At 36.0% G+C, this 19,111-nt stretch overlaps 1 protein-coding gene across 4 annotated transcripts in view; it reads left to right on the forward strand.

Annotated features, from left to right (window-relative positions):
* The window catches only part of MIGA1 (mitoguardin 1), a 39,021-nt gene that overhangs the window by 163 nt on the left and 19,747 nt on the right, over positions 1-19,111 (forward strand). For 2 of the 4 annotated variants that reach the window (XM_080601495.1, XM_080601498.1), the window contains exons 2-7: positions 509-682; positions 2,989-3,166; positions 3,717-3,853; positions 5,247-5,373; positions 5,837-5,973; positions 6,650-6,773. In XM_080601495.1, the coding sequence (XP_080457621.1) occupies positions 584-682; positions 2,989-3,166; positions 3,717-3,853; positions 5,247-5,373; positions 5,837-5,973; positions 6,650-6,773 (802 nt within the window). In that variant the 5' untranslated portion in view covers positions 509-583. Of the gene's footprint in view, positions 1-11; positions 199-222; positions 415-508; positions 683-2,988; positions 3,167-3,716; positions 3,854-5,246; positions 5,374-5,836; positions 5,974-6,649; positions 6,774-19,111 lie in introns of those variants that run through there. The other 2 variants (XM_080601497.1, XM_080601496.1) reach the window with 2 other exon arrangements.

The raw sequence follows: 19,111 nt of genomic DNA on the forward strand, positions 1-19,111 counted from the left end.
GCTAACGGGGGGCGGCGGGGCGTGGGATCCAGCCCCCGGGCGAGCCGAGCCGAGGCTGCCTCAGCCCCAGGGGTGCGGGAGCTCGGGCAGCGCTGGTCCTCGGTCCCCGACCCGGGGGAGAGCTCGGCACGGAGCTCCGGGAGGAGGCTGCGGCGGGGCGCGGTCCCCTGCCCCCGCGAGGCCGGGCCCCGGCTGAAGGTTTAACCTCAGAGTTGTTTTGTGTGTGATTTATCGGCTGTGAGAAGTGAGCTGTCAGCTAGCGAAAGCAGACCGAGTGCTCTGTAGATCCGTTAGACACACGCGGGTCTTCACACAGGGCAGTTGGGATGAGTGAGGCCTAAGCTGAGCCAGCACATTTGCTGTCTTCTCATTAAGCGCAAATCTCATCTCTGGTCACAAACATCAATCAAACAGGTCATCTACCTGTTACGTAAGGGTTTCAAGCCTGTAGAAGAAAGCCATCTTCGCCTTGTATTACATAATTGAGTATGTATCCTTCATTTGACAGCCCATTCCAGAGGCCATCTGGGACTCATGTTTTCAAGATAGTTCCACTGAATGAGGTTATGGGAGAGAAGGAGCCATGTCAGAAGAAGCTGTTACTGAGGCACGGTTTTCTCTGAAGACAGTAGCTTTTCGGGCATTTCATCTTCCCCTTTCCTGGTATTATTCTTTTATACAGGTAATATATATGTTATCTGAATATTGCAACTTGTGATATACTTTTAAAGTTTAATTGTAATGTTGTTCTTTTTTTTTTTTTTTCCCAGAGGTTAATATGATCTAAATTTGTAAGGAATGTCTTGATTTTTTATTTGGAGCTGCAAGCTAAAAGTGTTTCTCTTTGTGTTGATAGTTCATTATCATATATCACCATCATAAGTTGATTTATTTTGTTGATATTATAGGTCAGTTTTCACTGTATAAATAGCAATGTGGATAGCAATCAAATCTGGCTGAAGAGTATGTTATTACTTGTCAGGCTGGAAAGCTGTAAGTATTGTGATGCTGACACTCCCTGTCTGCGGGGAATTGCAAGATTCTTCCCTAGAGTGCTGTCATGACAAAGGCGGGGAAGAGTTGCTGTAATTGTGTTGCCTGTAACTACATGAGTGATAAGTGGTAGAGCTAAATATGTCTGAATTACTTCAGAAAACACTAAGGCTGCAGTCATGTGTCTCAGATAATAAATTTTTTGAACAGTGAACCAGATTCTGTTTCAGTAATACACAGAATGGGGGGAATCTCTACTTGGCTATACAAAACATGGCTCAAAACTGCTTTTTTTTTTTTTTCCCCTCCCTATTGGCAAATTCCCCTCCCATATGGCAAATTATTGACAAGGATAACAAGAAAAAAAATGTTTGTAGTTAGCAATGTTGATAAGGTTTTTTTCAAAGTTATATATTAACAGTTATTAATAAAGCTTTGCTTTGAAAACTCATATCCTTAATACAACTGTATTTTATCTTTATTGAATTAGTTGTTTGTAAATGGAAGCAAATGTCTTCTTCTTCAAATTTGCATATAAATACTTTTCAAAGTGTTAATGTGTTTGAGACCAGAATGAGATATTCTTAGGTGCATCAGTTTATTTTCACATTTTTTCTGTTTACAATACTTTAAAAGTCTCACTGCAAGATAAAGGATTTCTTTTTAATGTTGCAACATATTGATATCCTTGTTAAATACTGTGTGCAACAATTAACTTTCTTCTTCGTAGAGGTTTTAATTTTTTTTTACTTATGATCATACTTGTAGGCATAGACAAATTTCTAAAAAATCTTACAGTTTTTTTTTTGAACCTTACAGAATTTAATGCTAGAGATAAATTTTCAATTTTAGTTATTTGATTGTTACTCTTTTCTGTTAAATTCAGTAGTCGCCTGCAAATACACCTTTGTGCTGTTTCAGGGATTTACTTTAGCTTGCAGAATATACTGCTAGGTTCTTGGCCTCAGTCAAGATACAGTACCTTTAAGTTCTTTATCTTAGAGTTCTCAAGTCAAAGGTATTTGACTAGTTGATAGCAAATTCAATGAAGCTATCAAAGAAACTTTCAATGCTTCTTGAAATTGCACAGCTCTACTGATAGCACTAACCAACTGCACAGCAAACCATGGCCTGCCAGAGTGCAGTGATACTCTGGCCAGTTCCTTTCTCATATGAGGAGGCATTACAGAAACACTGTATTACTGTATTGGCCTCAGGGGCTGCAGATCTTCCCCCCCAGAAGTCATGCCTTCTCAAGTAGCATAGATTTCTTAAAGATTCTTTGGATGTGGGCAGTATTTTCTAGTTAAGTGGATCTTTTATTTCTTTTAACGTCTGGTCACTTTGAACTTCCTAAGCTTTGTTAGTGGGTTTAATTCCAGTTGCTTGAATATGTGGTTCTTATTTGCTAAATTTAAACATATAAATCTAGAAATTACTTATGTTCAAAATAAATCATAAAAATAAACAAAACCCATTTTAGGCAAATTTGTTTAAGTACATGTTCCCAGATTGAAACAATGCATATGTTAGCTTTTGCATCCTCCATTCTTTCACAGTGCAAGAAAACAGTCTAGCTGTGAAGGCTGAGTTCCGTTTTTTTTCGGTCTGTTAAAGAACTAATTGAAGCCCTGCATTGTCCTGGCATTAAAAAGAAAGAAAAAAGAAGCGTGAAAGTTATTTGTTTCGAACCCCGTAGTTCATGGATTTGCAATATGTCTTATAGTTCTTGGTGTTTGAGTATGACTCTCAGTGCAGGCACTGATGTTGCCCTACCAACCCCTTTGTAAGCTTTCTCACCTGACCATCACAAACTTTGAGAAGCAATTAGGCTATGTCCTTAGTTAGATTTGATTTATTTCTCAAGCTATGTGAGAGCTGAATCTCTTAGCTCCTTCCTTCAGCCTGTGCTGAAGACGCCAAAAGCAGGATAAGTGGAAAGGTGAAAGTTAAGGAGCATGTATCTCCAGTGAAGTCACACTCTTGTATTTTCAGATTAAACTTTCCCCTGGGTTAAAGAAGTTGTTCACAGTCACAGCAGTGAGTGCCATATCTGTTATTTTTCTGGCCCACCATTTTAAAAGAAGACGTGGAAGAAAAAACAAGCAAGTGTCACAATGGGAACCAGGCCATCTACTATTAGAATGTACCAAAGCAGCTGCATCAGAAAAAGGTATGTGAAGGAACCCCAAAGTTTTTTTGGTTCATCTGTCTTGAAGGGGAAGCAAGGGGACGGGGTGTGTGTGTGTATTTAACAGTATGCAATAGTAAAATAAATCATTTTCCTTTAATGCTGATCAGGTTTTAATTGTTAAAGCAGAAATTGTACAAAGTAGGGAAAAGTTACAGTATTTTATAATTTAGCTGGTCTTCTTAAAGCTAATGTTTTAACTGTCCATTTGGACTAAAAATCTTTTTATCAGCAGTATATTAACAGTTGGGTTTGCAGTTCTTGTGGATGTATCGCCACAAAACTGAGAAAAGCAAATTTAAACTTTATAGGATGGGAAAATAATAGTGCTTAATATGCATACTTACTGTACGGATATTGACCGTTCTAATTCATAATTTCTAATGTGGAAGTGTAAGTGAAACAATAACTGTTGTTTGCTTCCAAACTGGATTTTATTGAAAAGATGAGACGCGGTTCTTGCTAGTTCTTGTTAACACAAGATACAATGTTTTCAGTTTTGTAGAATCTTTAAAATGAGTGTATCTGTTAGGTTCAAGTTGTTCCAGTAGCCGACAAAACTTGACTCTTTCTCTGAGCTCTGCCAAGGAAAAAGGATCACAGTCTTGTATATATGCAAATGGAGGACTTTTCAGTAAATACTCTGGCTCAGTTCAGAGTCTGGTCTCGGTAAGTGATTTAAGGCTTTTCAGTGTATGTTAACTTGCCTTGGATGTGCACCTAATGGTTTCACTGACCTGAAACAACTTTCCTGAATAAGCTACACAGCCTCAGAAGGCTAGAGATACTGACTGCACAGAAGATGACCTGTATGTGGAGAAGGCTATTGTACTTTCTACATACTAAAAATATTTTTTGTTGTTCTTACCGATTCTGTGTCTACTGCCTCTGACTCTTCCTGTCTTATGTCTAACAACTTCATAAGGATGCAGATGTGTGCAGTAGAATGAGCCAAATCTATACAATTTAGTGCTGCTGAAAACAGGATTCCCCTTGTATCCTGCACTCAGTTATGCATTCCTGGCCTCTATATATACTGCTCTGTTGCATTTTAGACCATTTAGTGAGTCAGCTTACTGACTTGGCAGGAAAATCACTTAAAAATTGATGATTTCTTATCATCTTAGGTTAGTGAGTTGCATTCAATCTCTGAACACTAGAATTGACACAAGGGTAAAAGCAAAACCTCAGTGGAGAAGAGGTAGCAAGACCTTTCGTATCAGATCAGCTGCTCCTAGACTTGCAATCTGGAGCAACATGGCTTAAGTCTGAGAGGACAGAAAGAGAAGAAAAGAGTTAAGCTCCACTGATCCTCTGGTCAGAGTACTGAAATAAATGAACATTCCTTCTGCTCCACTGATACATGCAGATGCTATAATGCGGGTCCTTTAGGTTGCATGTGATCTCTGTTTTGGTGACCAGCACCTCTACTGAGGAACTATTTACAGGATGAGAAGTTTAATGCAACATAATTTCTTTAATGTTTTTCTTAGGAAATGGGTTGGTTTTAAAGATTAACAATCATGTTTACGCATGCTTCTCACCTGAAAGCTGAAGCCTCTTCAGTTATCCTCAACTAGGAGGAGGGAAGTGGCCATATATTGTTTTATAGGTCTTGGCGGGCTTAAAACAGTCTGGACATCTTTGTATGTTTTTGTACATCTATGTCTGCTTCCCTTACTTTCAGAGAGGCACCTGCAGGTCATGTAACAGACCCTGTTTACGTCAGTCTACACAACAAGTTTCATTTTTAAAACTTTTATTATAATCTGCAGTCAAATGTTACTTGGAAAACAATATTGAAAATCACTAATTACTTTGTTATTTTAAGAAAGGAGCAATAACGACTTTCAAAATATTGGCAAACAACACCCTAGCATTAATAACAAAGGAAACAATACATTATGCTTAATCTGAAAATAATTATGCTTTTTCTAAAGTCTTTTAAATGGTAATTTGTAGGTAAGACTAGATAGATAACTTGGACCATAATGTACTCTGGAGGAATGTAGTTTTAAGGATACTCTGTATAACAACACTTCAAAATGTATTTATTTTTTAGGTTCAGAGTGCCACCTCTTGTCACAGTTGTGCTTGTGCCAATTCTAACTCCTGGGATAAAGCAGATGAAGATGATATTAAACTTGTTAATATTCCAGTGACCACACCTGAAAATTTGTATTTGATGGGTAGGTTATGATAAGAACATTCAATATCTAATAGCAATGAAAGTAAATGTCTTGGTTTTATGGCAAAGTGATGCTTGTGCAATACTGTGGTATTTTTTCTACAGTGTCTTGTGAGCTTGTGTCCAAGAAGACTTCCATAAAATATTGAAAGCTTGCTTAATCTAGTGTTAGGTTTTGAAAAATATATAGTTGTGATCCCTGTATTTGTAGTAGTAAACTATAGAATTGTTTTTAGAAGTAAATAGGAAAAAATACTACTGTCCTTGTTGCTTTGTGAATTTCCTTATCTTGAAAAGGCAGATGTCATCTGTTTTTGTTTTTCTTTTTAGACTGGGAATTGCTATTTTTAAAAATTACAGTTCTGCTGTAATTATGCATGTTATCTACATAGTTTTCTGTGAGCCTAAAATACATATGGAAGCTGTGTGTTTGATTGAGTGAAGGTTTTTCTGATCTACCCTAGGTATGGAGCTTTTTGAAGAAGCACTACGTCGATGGGAGCAGGCACTAACTTTCCGTAACAGACAAGTTGAAGATGAAGCAAGTTGTAGTTCCATCAAGCTGGGAGCAGGGGATGCAATTGCAGAAGAAAGTGTAGAAGTGAGTATATTTAACCTACTGATGCTGCCCTGAAAATTCACTACATTTTGTTAAATTAATATTTTAAACTTCTACAGTGCATTTAAAGGACTTTTTTGTTGTTGTTAGTTAGTTTGGGTGTGACTTTCTGTCAATTGCAGCTGCATCAGTGTTTACATCTGGATGGTATTACTATTACAAAGCTACCAAGCGTTTCTCTAACCAGTTCTCTGCACAAAATCCCTTGGGTCATGCCTTCCTTTTACAGCTGTGAGAGGATATCTGCTTAGATACAGGTCTTGGGAAAGATGATAAGTTTATGAGTATTCACAAATAATGTGCTTGAACTCTATTTGTATCCCTTTGTTCTCATGAACTAAATGATGAAATATTTTGAGATAAACATACACCTGCACAGTTTTCATTGTTTCTAGTGCAGTAAACATCACACATAATTTTAAAGTATTTTTAAGTTTAGTTTAATAAGTTTTTATTGTGTTAAATAAAATGTATATGTTTAGAAAAGTGCATGTATTCTGGATGTTGAAGTTTTCATCTGACAGAGTCTTTGTGCTGTTTGTTGAAAATTAATGCGACACAATGAGCCCTTTGAAGGCTTAATAAGATTTGTTTGTAAAACTCTAAGAATATAGACTGTAAACAAATAGCAAATATTCTAATGTCATTCTTCTTGCAGGATATCATCAGTGCTGAATTCATTCATAAGCTTGAATCCCTGCTTCAGCGAGCTTATCGTCTTCAGGAGGAGTTTGAGGCCACCCTTGGGACCTCAGATCCTGCTTCTGTAGCTAATGATATTGGTGAGTACTACTATTTTACATTTTTATTACTTGTAATAGTGCCCCTTGTGGAGGGAGTTCATGAAAATATCCGCTGAGCAGAGTTTCATTTTTTTACACTGTTATGTGAAGTTTGATGTAGTATTTGTATTTTAACTAAGAAGGGACTGAGAGGATTTTTTTTTTTTCTCATGTGGACTGTCAGTATATATCAGAATTTCCAGAATTCTTCTCAACTTCCTAAAGTTTATCTTGACTCAAGTATTTAAATATTTATTTACTAAGAACATATTACTCCCTTTTATAGCACGGACGTATTAGAGAATTTAAAAAGAAGGCTTCACATGTCTTTTCAAATTTTCAAATCTAATACTACTGCACCCTTTCATAATTCCATATGAAGCATCTGATCTCAAATAACTGTCAGACTTTAAAGGCAGAGCATGTTCTGCAATTAGTTTCTAGTCTCGTTTGTTAGGCTTCAGCTTGGCTGGCACAAGGTGGCAGTACTCTCATCTGTTAGCCCTTGTGTTGTCCTGAAACTTCTAAATACAGCTCTGAGTACGGTGAGAATTAAATTTAGGTCAGAACTAGCTTTCTGACATGTCTGTGTACACCTGACAACTTAATTCTTAAAGTAGAAAAATGTTTGGTTGTTTTAATTTTAGTGTCTGAAACCATAAGCCCTAAATAAAGTTTCAGTGTATATCCATTATTTGTAGCTTATTTGTAGTTTCTGTCTTCAGGCAAAATTAATAAAATGGTATTCAAAGGTCTCTGTGTTTAGTTATTGATTTATTTTTATTTTTGTTTCCCTGGAAGTATTTTAAATTGATATATAATTTTTTTTAGATGTGATAATTTGATTCTTGTTTAGCAAGAATGTTCTGAAAATTGAGTTCTCTTTAAATATTACTTGTAGAAATCATTCGTGATCTGTTGAGTAGATGCTCACAGTTACTTTGTTATGGATTGTATTTGTGCTGTCCCAGGTGTGCGGGGAAAACAAATAAAGAACTAGTTTAGTGAGCAGTGCTTCACTGATCAGGATTTGGGGCTTTTTCATCATCTTGAATTCATGTCTCGAACGGCAAGTAGTATATTAGAGAATGCATCGCTTTTTTCAGAATATTTTGGAACATAAACAGACAACCATCATCTCAAACATGGTGGCACTTGATTTAATACAAAGGATGGTTTTGTTCAGTATTTGTTTGATACAGAAACATTTATTCCCTCACAGTTTCTTAGGTAATTTATGTTCCTGTAGGATATAACTACTAGGTATAATGTGTGAATGTTTGAAGTAGGATATTTTTGAGATCACCACTTTTTTGGTAACTTTTTAGAGAAGAAATAGAAAAGTATGTTTGGGAGAATCCTAGAGGCTCTGTTATGGCTTTATTTTTCCTTTTATTTGTATTTGGTAACCTAGCAAAAGAAAATGAAAGGTGCTCTCAACAGACTTTCCTGTATTACCATGAAATGTATATGTTAATATATATTAATACTCATTTTATTTCACTTCTGTTTAAAGCTTTGTATTACTCTTTTAGGAAGTGTACTAATTGTTGATTGCTTTTTTCTGACTTCCTTTTTGAGTGTGTGTGTGTATGCATGTGCATGCACGTGTAAACAACAACAGGAACGGAAGGTTCAAGAGCCACCATAACAAGCAGGTCCAAGAAAATTATGAAATGCCAGTGGCCAAAAGAAAGGAAGATAGTACAGTGTTCTTTACAAAGAACATTATACCGCAGAATGCAAATGGCAGTTCTCAACAGGAACAGAATTGAAGGTGTCTCTGCTCTGTATTTAAAATGAGGCAAGAATGCATATACATCTTTGACACTGATAAGAATGTGTATCATTTGTGGTGTAAGAGGCAGCATGTGCTACATCGGGATTGGTAGTCCTGGACAATTCATATCTGAAAATTCTGAAAGAAGATGGGTAAAGGAATCACCCTAATCTGTCACTCACTCTTCACTAATCTTAGAAAGTGAAAAATGTTTCAAATGATTGGGAAATTGCCTATTGAGTTAAAAATTTTTTTTTTTAAGTGCAAATCATGAATTAAGTGTCATGCCTGTAAAATAATGCTATTGCTAATTCATATAGTTCTGTTACCCCAGCTGATAAGCTAAAAGCCGTAATTAGTGTCAGTTGGTATGGTTTTTTTGGAACTAGTTTTTCTTGGACTGTCGGTTTTCTGAGAGATCTGCAATTTTGAGAATTGATATAGCAGACATTAGATGATAAAAACTAGCTCACTGACTTGAACGTTTGTTGATGCTCTGCCCGCTGTTAAGGGAAATGTTCCTAGAAAAGTGTTCTAGGGGTGATTTGCAGTCAAATACTAGTTTTATCAGCTATGTAGCCAATAAAGTTGTTCATAGGGCTTGAAGCTGCTTAGAAATGATCATTTGGGGCATTAAAAGAATTGGATAGTGAAAAGTAAGGGTAGGTAATATTGATTTGAATTATTTCTTTTAAATGATTGCAATTGCATTTGAATACAGGCAACTATGGATTGTACATAGAGATGGGAGATTTAAATATAATAAAGAAGCATTCTTGGAATCCCTTAGGATAGTTATTCATCACAGTCAATATACGTTCTCAGTACAGTGCAGTAGAAAAAGAACCACATTGCTAATCTTTGGCTATGTGAAAAGGACAGTATCAGGATATTTGCAGAAATATGATCTTGGTTTTTATGGTTTTAGAATACAGTGTCCAGTAATGTTGTCTCTGTTTCAGAAGATATGGAAATATTAGCTCAAAACAAGCCAGAAAAATGATCCATGCTTTGGAAGAACAAACTAATAAGCAGCTTAAGTTGCATATGTCCAGCTCTTTATTGAAGAAGGTACTGAGAGGTGACTTACTTGTTCTGAATAGCTACTTACACATGGAAAAGTTATATCCTGCTGGGGAATTTTTAGACCTGGTTGTCGAAGTCATAACCAGATCCAGTTTCTGCTTGTTCAACTGAAACAAATTAAGTTCTGAAGTAATTTTCTCCACAACAAACACGTTTGAGAGTCTAAAACTAGAGTTTTAGATAAAGTTTTCTAGGTAAAGTTTTCTATTTTTTTTGTGCTGTTTTGAGGGATATTCTTATTTCCCATTGAGAGAAAGGGTTTGATGTAGGGCTAGATGGTCATTGTAGTCTTTCTGGCATTTAAGCATCTACTATTACCACTACTAATTTTCTTCTTTCATGGGCCTTTGGGTGAACAAGAAAAAGCCTTTGTTCTCCATAATAGGTAATGGTAATCAGAAAAATGCTTTGCTTTGTTTTCTTTTGTTCTCATCCTCGCCTTTCCTCCCTCCCCCCTTCCCCTGCCTAGATGTATTTTGTGGATTTTTCTTCCATTTTCTCCATCTGAAGCACTTGTGATTAACCACAGCGGGAGACAGGGCTCTGACAGTTGGATGGATGCTATCAAGCATTACCAAAAGATTTGCTACAAAATGTCTAACTAGCATTTCTCATTCTGAAACCCACAATTCTAATGAGCTCTGAATTTGATCAGGAAGGAAACTTTCAAAGGTAAAAATTTCCATTGATTTCTCATCTTCACTTTTCTCTGTAAAATATTTTGCCAAACCTCTGGGGCTCTTGAAACCACTCCTGTCCCTTACTTGACTGCTCATCATAGATGTTGCTCCTTCCCAACATTTTTATATGGGATTCTTCCCAAGTCATAATTTTCTCTGTCTAATCAAAGTAAGTTCATAGTAGTGCCGTTGATTTGATATTCTTGTAAAAAAATGTGATAAATGGGATTAAATTTTGTGGTCCTTGCTTTCCTAGCCAGATACTTTGGCAGTACGTGAGCTGTACCAATCTCCCAAGGCCCCCGTTGCCTGTGTCGTTCTGCATAGCATCAACACATGACACTGTGGGAGACTGAGGGGGGGTGCTGCAGGGCAGGGTCATACTGCTAACGCTTGGCCTACCACAAACTTGCTTTTCTCTTTGTGATCCCATTTACTAGTTGAAGTTGGTTGGCATGACGAATTTGCCAACGTGCTTTGAGAAATAGTCTTCTGGAGGAAGTTATTGGTAATGTGTTACGTGGGAGAGTCAGGAATAAGTTACCTGGGATACTGTTAGAATACAATAGCTCATCACTGCAACTAGTCTCTTTCATGATGTGGCTGAAATGCTTCTTCTCTGGCTGCTGTGACAGGTAAAAGATGACTTGTCAGAGTAGGCAATCATCACTTGAAGTGGTTGCATGCTGTAGTCTAATTGCCTTTTGATTCTTTTCGTGTGAATTACCACCTCCAAATGATTTTCTTTCTAAATGTGTGTAAATTATGTATTTTTTCTCTTCCCAATATTTCTAAATATTCAACTTTACACCTGTGGGTTCTGTACTGCTGCATAAATCTCTTCTTTCTGTGGGTAGAATTGTGCCTGGTGGTGGTTGTTTTTGTTGTTAATTGCAAATCATCTCTTTCAACTCTGTAATATACTCTTGAGTTATAAATGAATACATCCCTGGAAAAGGTTTACATTTAAAAAAGATAAAGTAATGGAACACAATTATGTTCACTGTGGTTGACTTCTCCACTGGACTTAGAATTTCTATGAATTATCATAGGAGCCAGCACGCTAAAATACAATTTCTAAAGCAGAAGTATTTCTGGACATAAAATTAAAATGAATATATAGGGCTAAACTGTTGTTGGTTTTGTGCTGATCTTAGGACTGTGAAACCTGGGCCTGGGAAGCCTAGAAACAGGCTTTCCTGAGGCAGGCAGGCATAAGCTACACTGAATCAGGAAGAAGGCAATTGGCAGAAAACTGTGAAACAAAATATTCAGCTTGTTATTTCTGAGTGGTAAACGTGAAGGGGCAGAGGGATAAAGGCTTCCAATACTCTCTGTAGTCTGTTCTTGAAGAAAGTACTCGCTTTTTAGATCTTTTCTAGGAGGCTGAAACGTTAGTTGAACTAACTTAGGAGGAATGCAGAGTTATGAGAGAAACAATAGCTTTACTTACAAGCAGAACTGCAGGTCAGAGGTTAAAAATCTCATGTCTCATATCGTGCTCCTTGTCAGTACTGAATTCTTAATTCTTGAAATTCTTATTTAGATTTCTACTGTAAAAAGGAATGCTGACAATCAAGCTAATGGTGACTTGTATAATGTGGCCCCTAAACTTTTTGATAATATTAAAACCTATGCATTAATTACATTTTTTTAAAGGAAAAAATTGCTATACCATTTACAACAAATAAATTTCTTGAGTTACTGCAGTAAAGATCTCTCACGAAGGTCTGTGTTGTTGGATGGTAGGTACGTCTGTTTCTTTTTTTAATTTTCTCCTCACGCTCAGAGATATGCCTGGCATTTAGGAGAGAATGAGCACAGCCTTTAACCTAGTGACAAAATGCTTTGGAGAACTTATTTACATATTAGAAACCTTTTTTCCAGCTGCCCTTAAAACAAACTAGCAAAAATCTTTCAATACCTTCATTGCTTATGCAAAGATCATTTTTATAGAAGTCTGTGTTGATTAAATATATCGTATTTTGCTGCCCAGGGGTGGATATCTAGGGGCTGTATTTTTTTTTCCTTCCTATAAAGCCTTAATGGAAAAAAATGTATCGAGAGTATTATGTTTTAGTTTATGTGCAAGAAATATTTCTAATTCTCAGACAGGCACCACTTAGGAGGTGAGTAATTTGTAATAATTCATTTAGTTGTGCTGTCTAGTAGTACATACCATAAATAAAGTTCAAAGTAGTTAAACTTTTTAGTCATGGTTTGAACACTTTTACTTGCTTTGTGTTCTCTGAAAATAAATTTACATTAAATGATTTCTTCATTTCTTGGAGAAAAAAACATTTTTTAGTGGTTGAAACAAAAATGGGACATGGGCATTTGAAACTGAAACAAAAGAAAACGTTAGGTTTTTCTTTGTATGGAGAAGTCTTCATCCCAAGAAATGTTCTTATAAGGGAAAGAAAACAATATTGCTAAGTCTAAGCAACAGCCCAGAAAAGTTATTCCATTTTTTTTAAAGTTTTTGAATATAATTTAGTAATTATAATTTGTGGAAGTTCAGTAACTGTTGAAGCTTGCTGCATTTTCCTGTGAGATCTCCTGTATTGCTGCAAGTCCTCATTTCTGTTGCACAATAGGTATTGAAATGGCAAATATTTGAATTGGATACGATGTCTTCATCTATCAATAATATTTCAGATTTACTCTGAAGACATATTTGTCTGATAGTAATAACACTTTCATTTTGAATAGCATTCAGCAAAATTCTTTGCCAGAAAGCACCTAAACACAGGACCGTGAGATTGTAAACTGTAAGATTGGTAGTTGGAAGTTCAATTTAAAGCTGTAAACAAATATTTCTGCAAACATTACGTGTACCGAAGGATTGTAATGTTTGGCTCTCTCAGCAACACTCTGTTAATTTTTAGCAATATCACGCTAAAAACACAAAATAGTTTTTCATGGACCCACAGTGAAGTTAACAGTACTAAAAAAAGGTTAGAGGTTGATAATCTGTATCTTTGTGCTGGTATTTGATAACCTGGAGCTTATGCTTGTACTTATCTTAAAAGCTGAAGCTCAGCTGCTGTTTCATTGCATGGTAAAACAGATTAGCTGAAATCTTTTCAGCAGTGGCTCAAGATAATCTTTTTTACCATACACTGAGCCAGCACTGGAGGTCATTTCTTGTATGTTAGCCAGGGGTAACATGGCTGGAAATTTCTGAAAACGCTTCAGTAAAATCAGAAAGTGTCTGTTTCTGACCTGTGTTACCACTTGCCCCCCAGCTATGCTCTCCAGATCAGACCAGGCAGGCTAATTATACACCTTGCTGCTTTTCTGCAAATGGCATCTCTGAAGCCTGCTTTCTTTCTGTTCACACCAAAACTCCCGTTGAAGCCCTCATCTCTCTCACTTCGTGACTCCTGCTGTGTTCTCGTGCCTTACCTTGTCCATTTAAAACTTGCTTCTCTCAAACAGACTTAAAAGAGCAAAGATGATTCTTACTTAAAAAAAGAAAAAAGTAAAAAAACATTATTTTTTTTGTGTGTGTGACCGGAGCATTCCGTTCCATTCAGGAGTTTCTCTTCAAGCAAAATGCAAGCTTTTCCTCCTTTTAGCTCAAAAAGCTATTTATAACTGAGCCACAATTCACCTACCTGATTTAAATCCCCGAGCTCTGCTCTGTTAGCCAGTCCAGTGTTTCTCTTTTCAGTCCTCTGAATACAAAATCTGCCTACAATTTCTCAACTGTTTCTGCTCATTCCTTATGTGAGCAGCTGCACTCGTTTCTTTCCCAAGGTCTCATCTTAACGTGAGCTTTCTGCCTCCTTACAGTTACTCAGGCAAACTCTAATTGCTTTTGCCCACTTTTTTTCCTTTTTGTTTCCTCTGCCCATCAACTTGAGATCCCTGATAAAAGGGGTGAAGTCTAATGAAGCTGTGACAGTGCCGTACAGAAGTAAGGAGCACTTGTACAATAGTTCATGCAGTTAGGGCCTTACAATACTATGCAGATAGGACTGGTTAACCCACGCTGTATTGTCTGTGTGTTTATCATTTACCCTGTAACAGCAAACACACATGACTAACTCTACTTTAAAAGCCTATTTAGGGTTACAAACACTTTTTAAGTAAGTTAACTTTCGAAGGGTGTCTGAAATAATAAACTACTGGTTTACATTAAGATAATATTACACATTGAGGGATTTTTTTTGCACTTCTAGAGTATTAATTTTTAGAACTTTATCAAAAAAGGAGTGTGAACACCAAATTATTTTTTTAAGAATGTCACACAAGACAGTTTCATTTCAGTGCTTCATCATTTGTAACCTTAAATTTTCATTCAGAACTTAGTGTGAATCTGCTTGTAATAAATTACACTATGCTGCTTATTAAAGTAATCCTCAAAACAAATATTAGATTAGCTGTCCAAAATGTTTTTAAATATATTGAAACAAACTATTACTTTTAAAATTTTCTTAGATGTTATTTGGTGTTTCCCTTCATTTTGAAGGAAGAGCAGACCATACAAATCAATCATGACTGACTGGCCTTTATTCATATTAAGCAATGATCTAGTTTTCTTAATGTTAGACAGAAATAGGTTGATGTTATATACAGAAGAATACCAGAAATTAAAAGCTGGTTCAGGGCAGGGCAGGGATCTTCATCCACTCATAAACGAAATTTGAATTAAAACCCCAAATCTGCTGAAACAAATTAAAGAAATGTATAAATATTGCTTGATGTGAATAAATAGCATGGAACATTGTTTTTTTTACAACTATTTGCTGTTGGGCACTTACAAGTGCTGTTTGGCACTTATAAGGAAAATATTATGAAATTGTAAGGAAAAATTCAAACTAGAGCATCAAAACGGGTGAACAGGTCACATTATAGGTAGCCCAATGTTCTATTTTCAATAGTGGTTGGCAATAGATCTGAAAGGAGTTTAAGAAGTCTCAATATATAAAAGAATCTTGTTTAGCACAACTCTTGGTGTCCAGACTACTGCTACGGACTTCCATAGCCAAATTTACATCTGACCATCTGTTTTTGAATCGGACCTCTGTTTGTCCTTTTCAGTCCTTTTTATGCTTTCAGCTTACATAATGTCTTGTAGGTAGGACTTACCACATCTTAATCATTTAAAAATAATGAGGAAAAAAAATCCAGATAGTAAGAACCACAGGCACTACTATGAGATGAGATGTAATAAATCTTTCTTCTTGCTGTTTAAAATTTACTAAGTCTCTCAATATGCTCCTTTCCCTCTTCCCTTTTCAACCTTTTTGTGCATACACAAAATCTTCCCGATTGTCTGATTTTATTGCTTCTCGTTTTAGTTAAGCCAAAGTCCCTTACATCTCCTTGTGTGAAAACCATTGTGTACTTGTGTTTATACTGGCTAGCTCTCTGTATAGATTTCCAAGCTCACTGTATACTTTTTCTGAATACCCTGGCCAGAATTTATTATATAGAGTTCATGTGATGCAGGCAAAATAGGGGTTTGTAGTGACATAATACTTCTTATTTCCTGATAGTTTTCAGCATTCTGGTTGTATTTTCTACCAGATAACCAAAGGACAATCACTTACATGCTTCATTTTTATGATCCATTTCTAATACAAATTCCATTGTTGCCTTCATGTAGCTAAGGTTGTTCTTGTACGTTCGTTTGCTGTTAATGAAATCACTTTTTCCCCCAGAAAAGTCTTAAAAGATGCAGGGCATGATTTTCCTCCTCTCAAGTTACATTGACAATCCCCAGTATATCATAATTCTTTATATTCATCCGTTGTTTGGTACAGGAGTCATATCTGCCATCTATAGTTTGATCAACAGTAGAGCTCTTATTAAAGGTTTATATTAAGCGGCTTTCTTTTTTCATTAGTTTTTGTGAAAAGTTGCAAACAACAATTAGTAGTTCATCAATTTCATACTTGATCTTGTTCAAGAACTCATTAACTGCAATGTGCTTATTTGTTGTGTGTTTCTTTCGCATTTTATTTGTTGACCATTCTAGTGTTTAGTTCTAATCAATAGTTTCTCTGTGTTTGTTTTAACCATTTTAACCTTTTAACACATATTTACCTCCTTTTTGTGTAAGGGGAAGTGATCATTTTCCCCCATGTCAGGGTTTGATTTAGTAACTTAACTTTTAACACTTTTGAAAAGTGGTATATATTCCTTCCAAAGGCAGGAAGTTGCTTTTTCCTTAAAATAAAAAATCCTCTGGCACATTCTTGTAGTATATCTTAACAAGTTAGAGTTTACAAATTCCTTTTCTTACTAAAAAGGATGTATATACACTTAATTTCTATGTGTTTATATACATTCTGAGTATAAATGTTCCAGAGGCAGGAAAACTCATACCAGACAGATGGCAAGTTGCGAGGGTGGGATAAGTGTTTGTTTTTCTGGCTGGGGTATCACAGTGTGAGGTTATATAAACTGATGATCAAGAACATGTTTTGGCCCATAGGCCTAATTCCTGTTTTAGAACTTCTACTAAAAACAATTTATTGTTACATTAAACTCTGTTTCAGACAAGCCTTTCTTAGAATATTCTTGGGCAAAATGAAAGAAGGAGAATGTGGTGGGAGAGACAGAGACAGAATGATAGTTCAGAGTTAAAAAGATTTCATACGTTAGCTTAATCTTGAAAATGCAGGAACTACATTTCATCTTCTTGTGATTGCTTTTGAGCACAATATCAAGATGAAATATTGACAGAGTCATATAAAATCAGTAAATTTAGTTTGCTGCACTATAGTTCCTTTATTAATTCAATAGCTCAACTGACAGTAAAGTAAATCAGCTTTTGTCTGCTATTTATTTTCAAGGGGTTAGAATGAAAGCAGTGTCATGTTTGCACACATGAGAAAGCCAACTGTATTTCTTAAGCGATATGCCTACTGTGTTTAAATTGTGCTGCCATTTAAGTCAGAGGCCCCTACCCATCAGCCTGGCATAAATGGTTGTAGGGTATCCACGTAGCAGTCTTCAATAATTGCTGTTTACTCAGTTTGATATTTAGTGCTTTCCATACACCATCGCTACAGCTATTTACTGGTGATATAGTTTGGCTTCATATAGGCTTTATCCAATTGTTTACTCTGGAAGGCATAAGTCGCTTGTGTAAGTCCTTCCTTGTCCTGAAGGCCTTTTTATATCTTTCCATTTTTTTCAGGTTTTGTTTTAGCTTTCCAACTTCTCAAAGTTGAACCTATATGTTGGACTAAATGTATTTTTCTGGAAAGTTAGAGCAAAAGGTCCTGTGAACAATAACAGAGAGTAAAATTTGTTGTTTGTGTATTGGTTTTCTCTCATCCATATATTTATGCAGTCAGTTACAAAAACTTATTAAAAATAAGTTGAAGTTGTTTTATTTTCTTTTTTGATGGTTCAATCTAAATTAAAAAAAAATATTGTCAGTTTTCTCATTCTTTGTGCGATATCTGGTCCGTATGCTCCGTCCCACCTTACCTAATAATCCTGTTTGTAGCAAAGTGCTGTAGAGTATCTGGTTCAAGAGCACATGCCGATCACACGAGGCTTTATTCTCTACTGCTATTTAAAGCTGCCCTTGCTCTATGTGTAGAAATGCCTGTAAATATTTAAAGGCAAACATTTAAATATTTCCAGATAGCCCAAATTACATATATTCCTTGCTTTATCTTACTTTAACCATGGTTAACTAATAGCTTGATTTTACATTTGCTGGAGTAGCTGCTAATCAGTGTCAAACTAAATTGCGAAGTCTGATTGCATTTATTGTTAATTATAATTCAGGTGTTAATATGTTGTTACAAATGCATTTAGTAATCTTGGTGTTATTGGTTTGTTTTTCAAGTGAAGTTTGGTAAACAGTGTTATTTAGTAAACCAAAGGCTCAGAGAAAGAACTCCGTTCAGAACTAACTTTTAAGGATCCTTGTCTCATTCTTTCCTACTGTCAAGGACAAGTGGAAGGCAAGCAGGCCCCCATCAGTAGGGCACTTAAGATATTCTTTATGTCTTATTGTTTAAAGTTATGCATGTTTCTTACGAATTTGGATTCCTAAAGTGTATGCTGTGTGCAGCTGGGTTTGCAGAAGCCGGTCACATTCCAGAGTGGCCTCTCTGGAGTCTGCAGAATACTGTAAGACTGTTCTGCCCTGAAATTCAAGTGACAACTAGGATTACTCTGCTGTCCCTGCAGAGTTTGCCTGTGTCAAATCTATTACAATCTCCATTTTGAATACAGAATGTGGGTATTTAGTCCAAATCAAAAAATGTATATATATTTACATCTTCTGATTAACACTTAGTTTGCTGAGTGTCAATGGTTGAATAGTTGGTTCTGTCTTTCTATCTTCCTATTAATTCATGAGATAAAAAGGTACCTACCTATCTTTCTTATCCCTGTCTTCATGCCTGCAGGCTGCATGACGTGCATATTAACATAACTGTTTTTCAGGAGTAGAGTGTTTCATTCTTTTAAAATAGGTTATTACCAACTGTTACACAGTACGCTTTTTTTGCAATGGAAGAGCAAATGAATATGTAGGTTCCTTTTGTCAGTCTGTCTCTCTTACTTTGAAATGTGAACATCCCTGAAGCGTAAAACACTGGCTAAAGAAAAAACCTTTCCAGTAATCCTGTGTTTAAAATGTTGCTTCAAAGAGAACTGATATTCATGGATGTGCTTGATGATCCTGTACTCTTGTACTATGTTGAGCAAAGTAGTCCATATGCTAGCTTACTAAACTGTTTACTCTTTCCTTTTTTATATATAACTACTTAAGGAACTTTATAAAGCAAAAAGTTTCAGGTGCTGAGCAACGG

This window comes from Anser brachyrhynchus (genome assembly GCF_964034855.1).
Source record: "Anser brachyrhynchus genome assembly, chromosome: 8".
Classification (NCBI taxonomy): Eukaryota; Metazoa; Chordata; class Aves; order Anseriformes; family Anatidae; genus Anser; species Anser brachyrhynchus.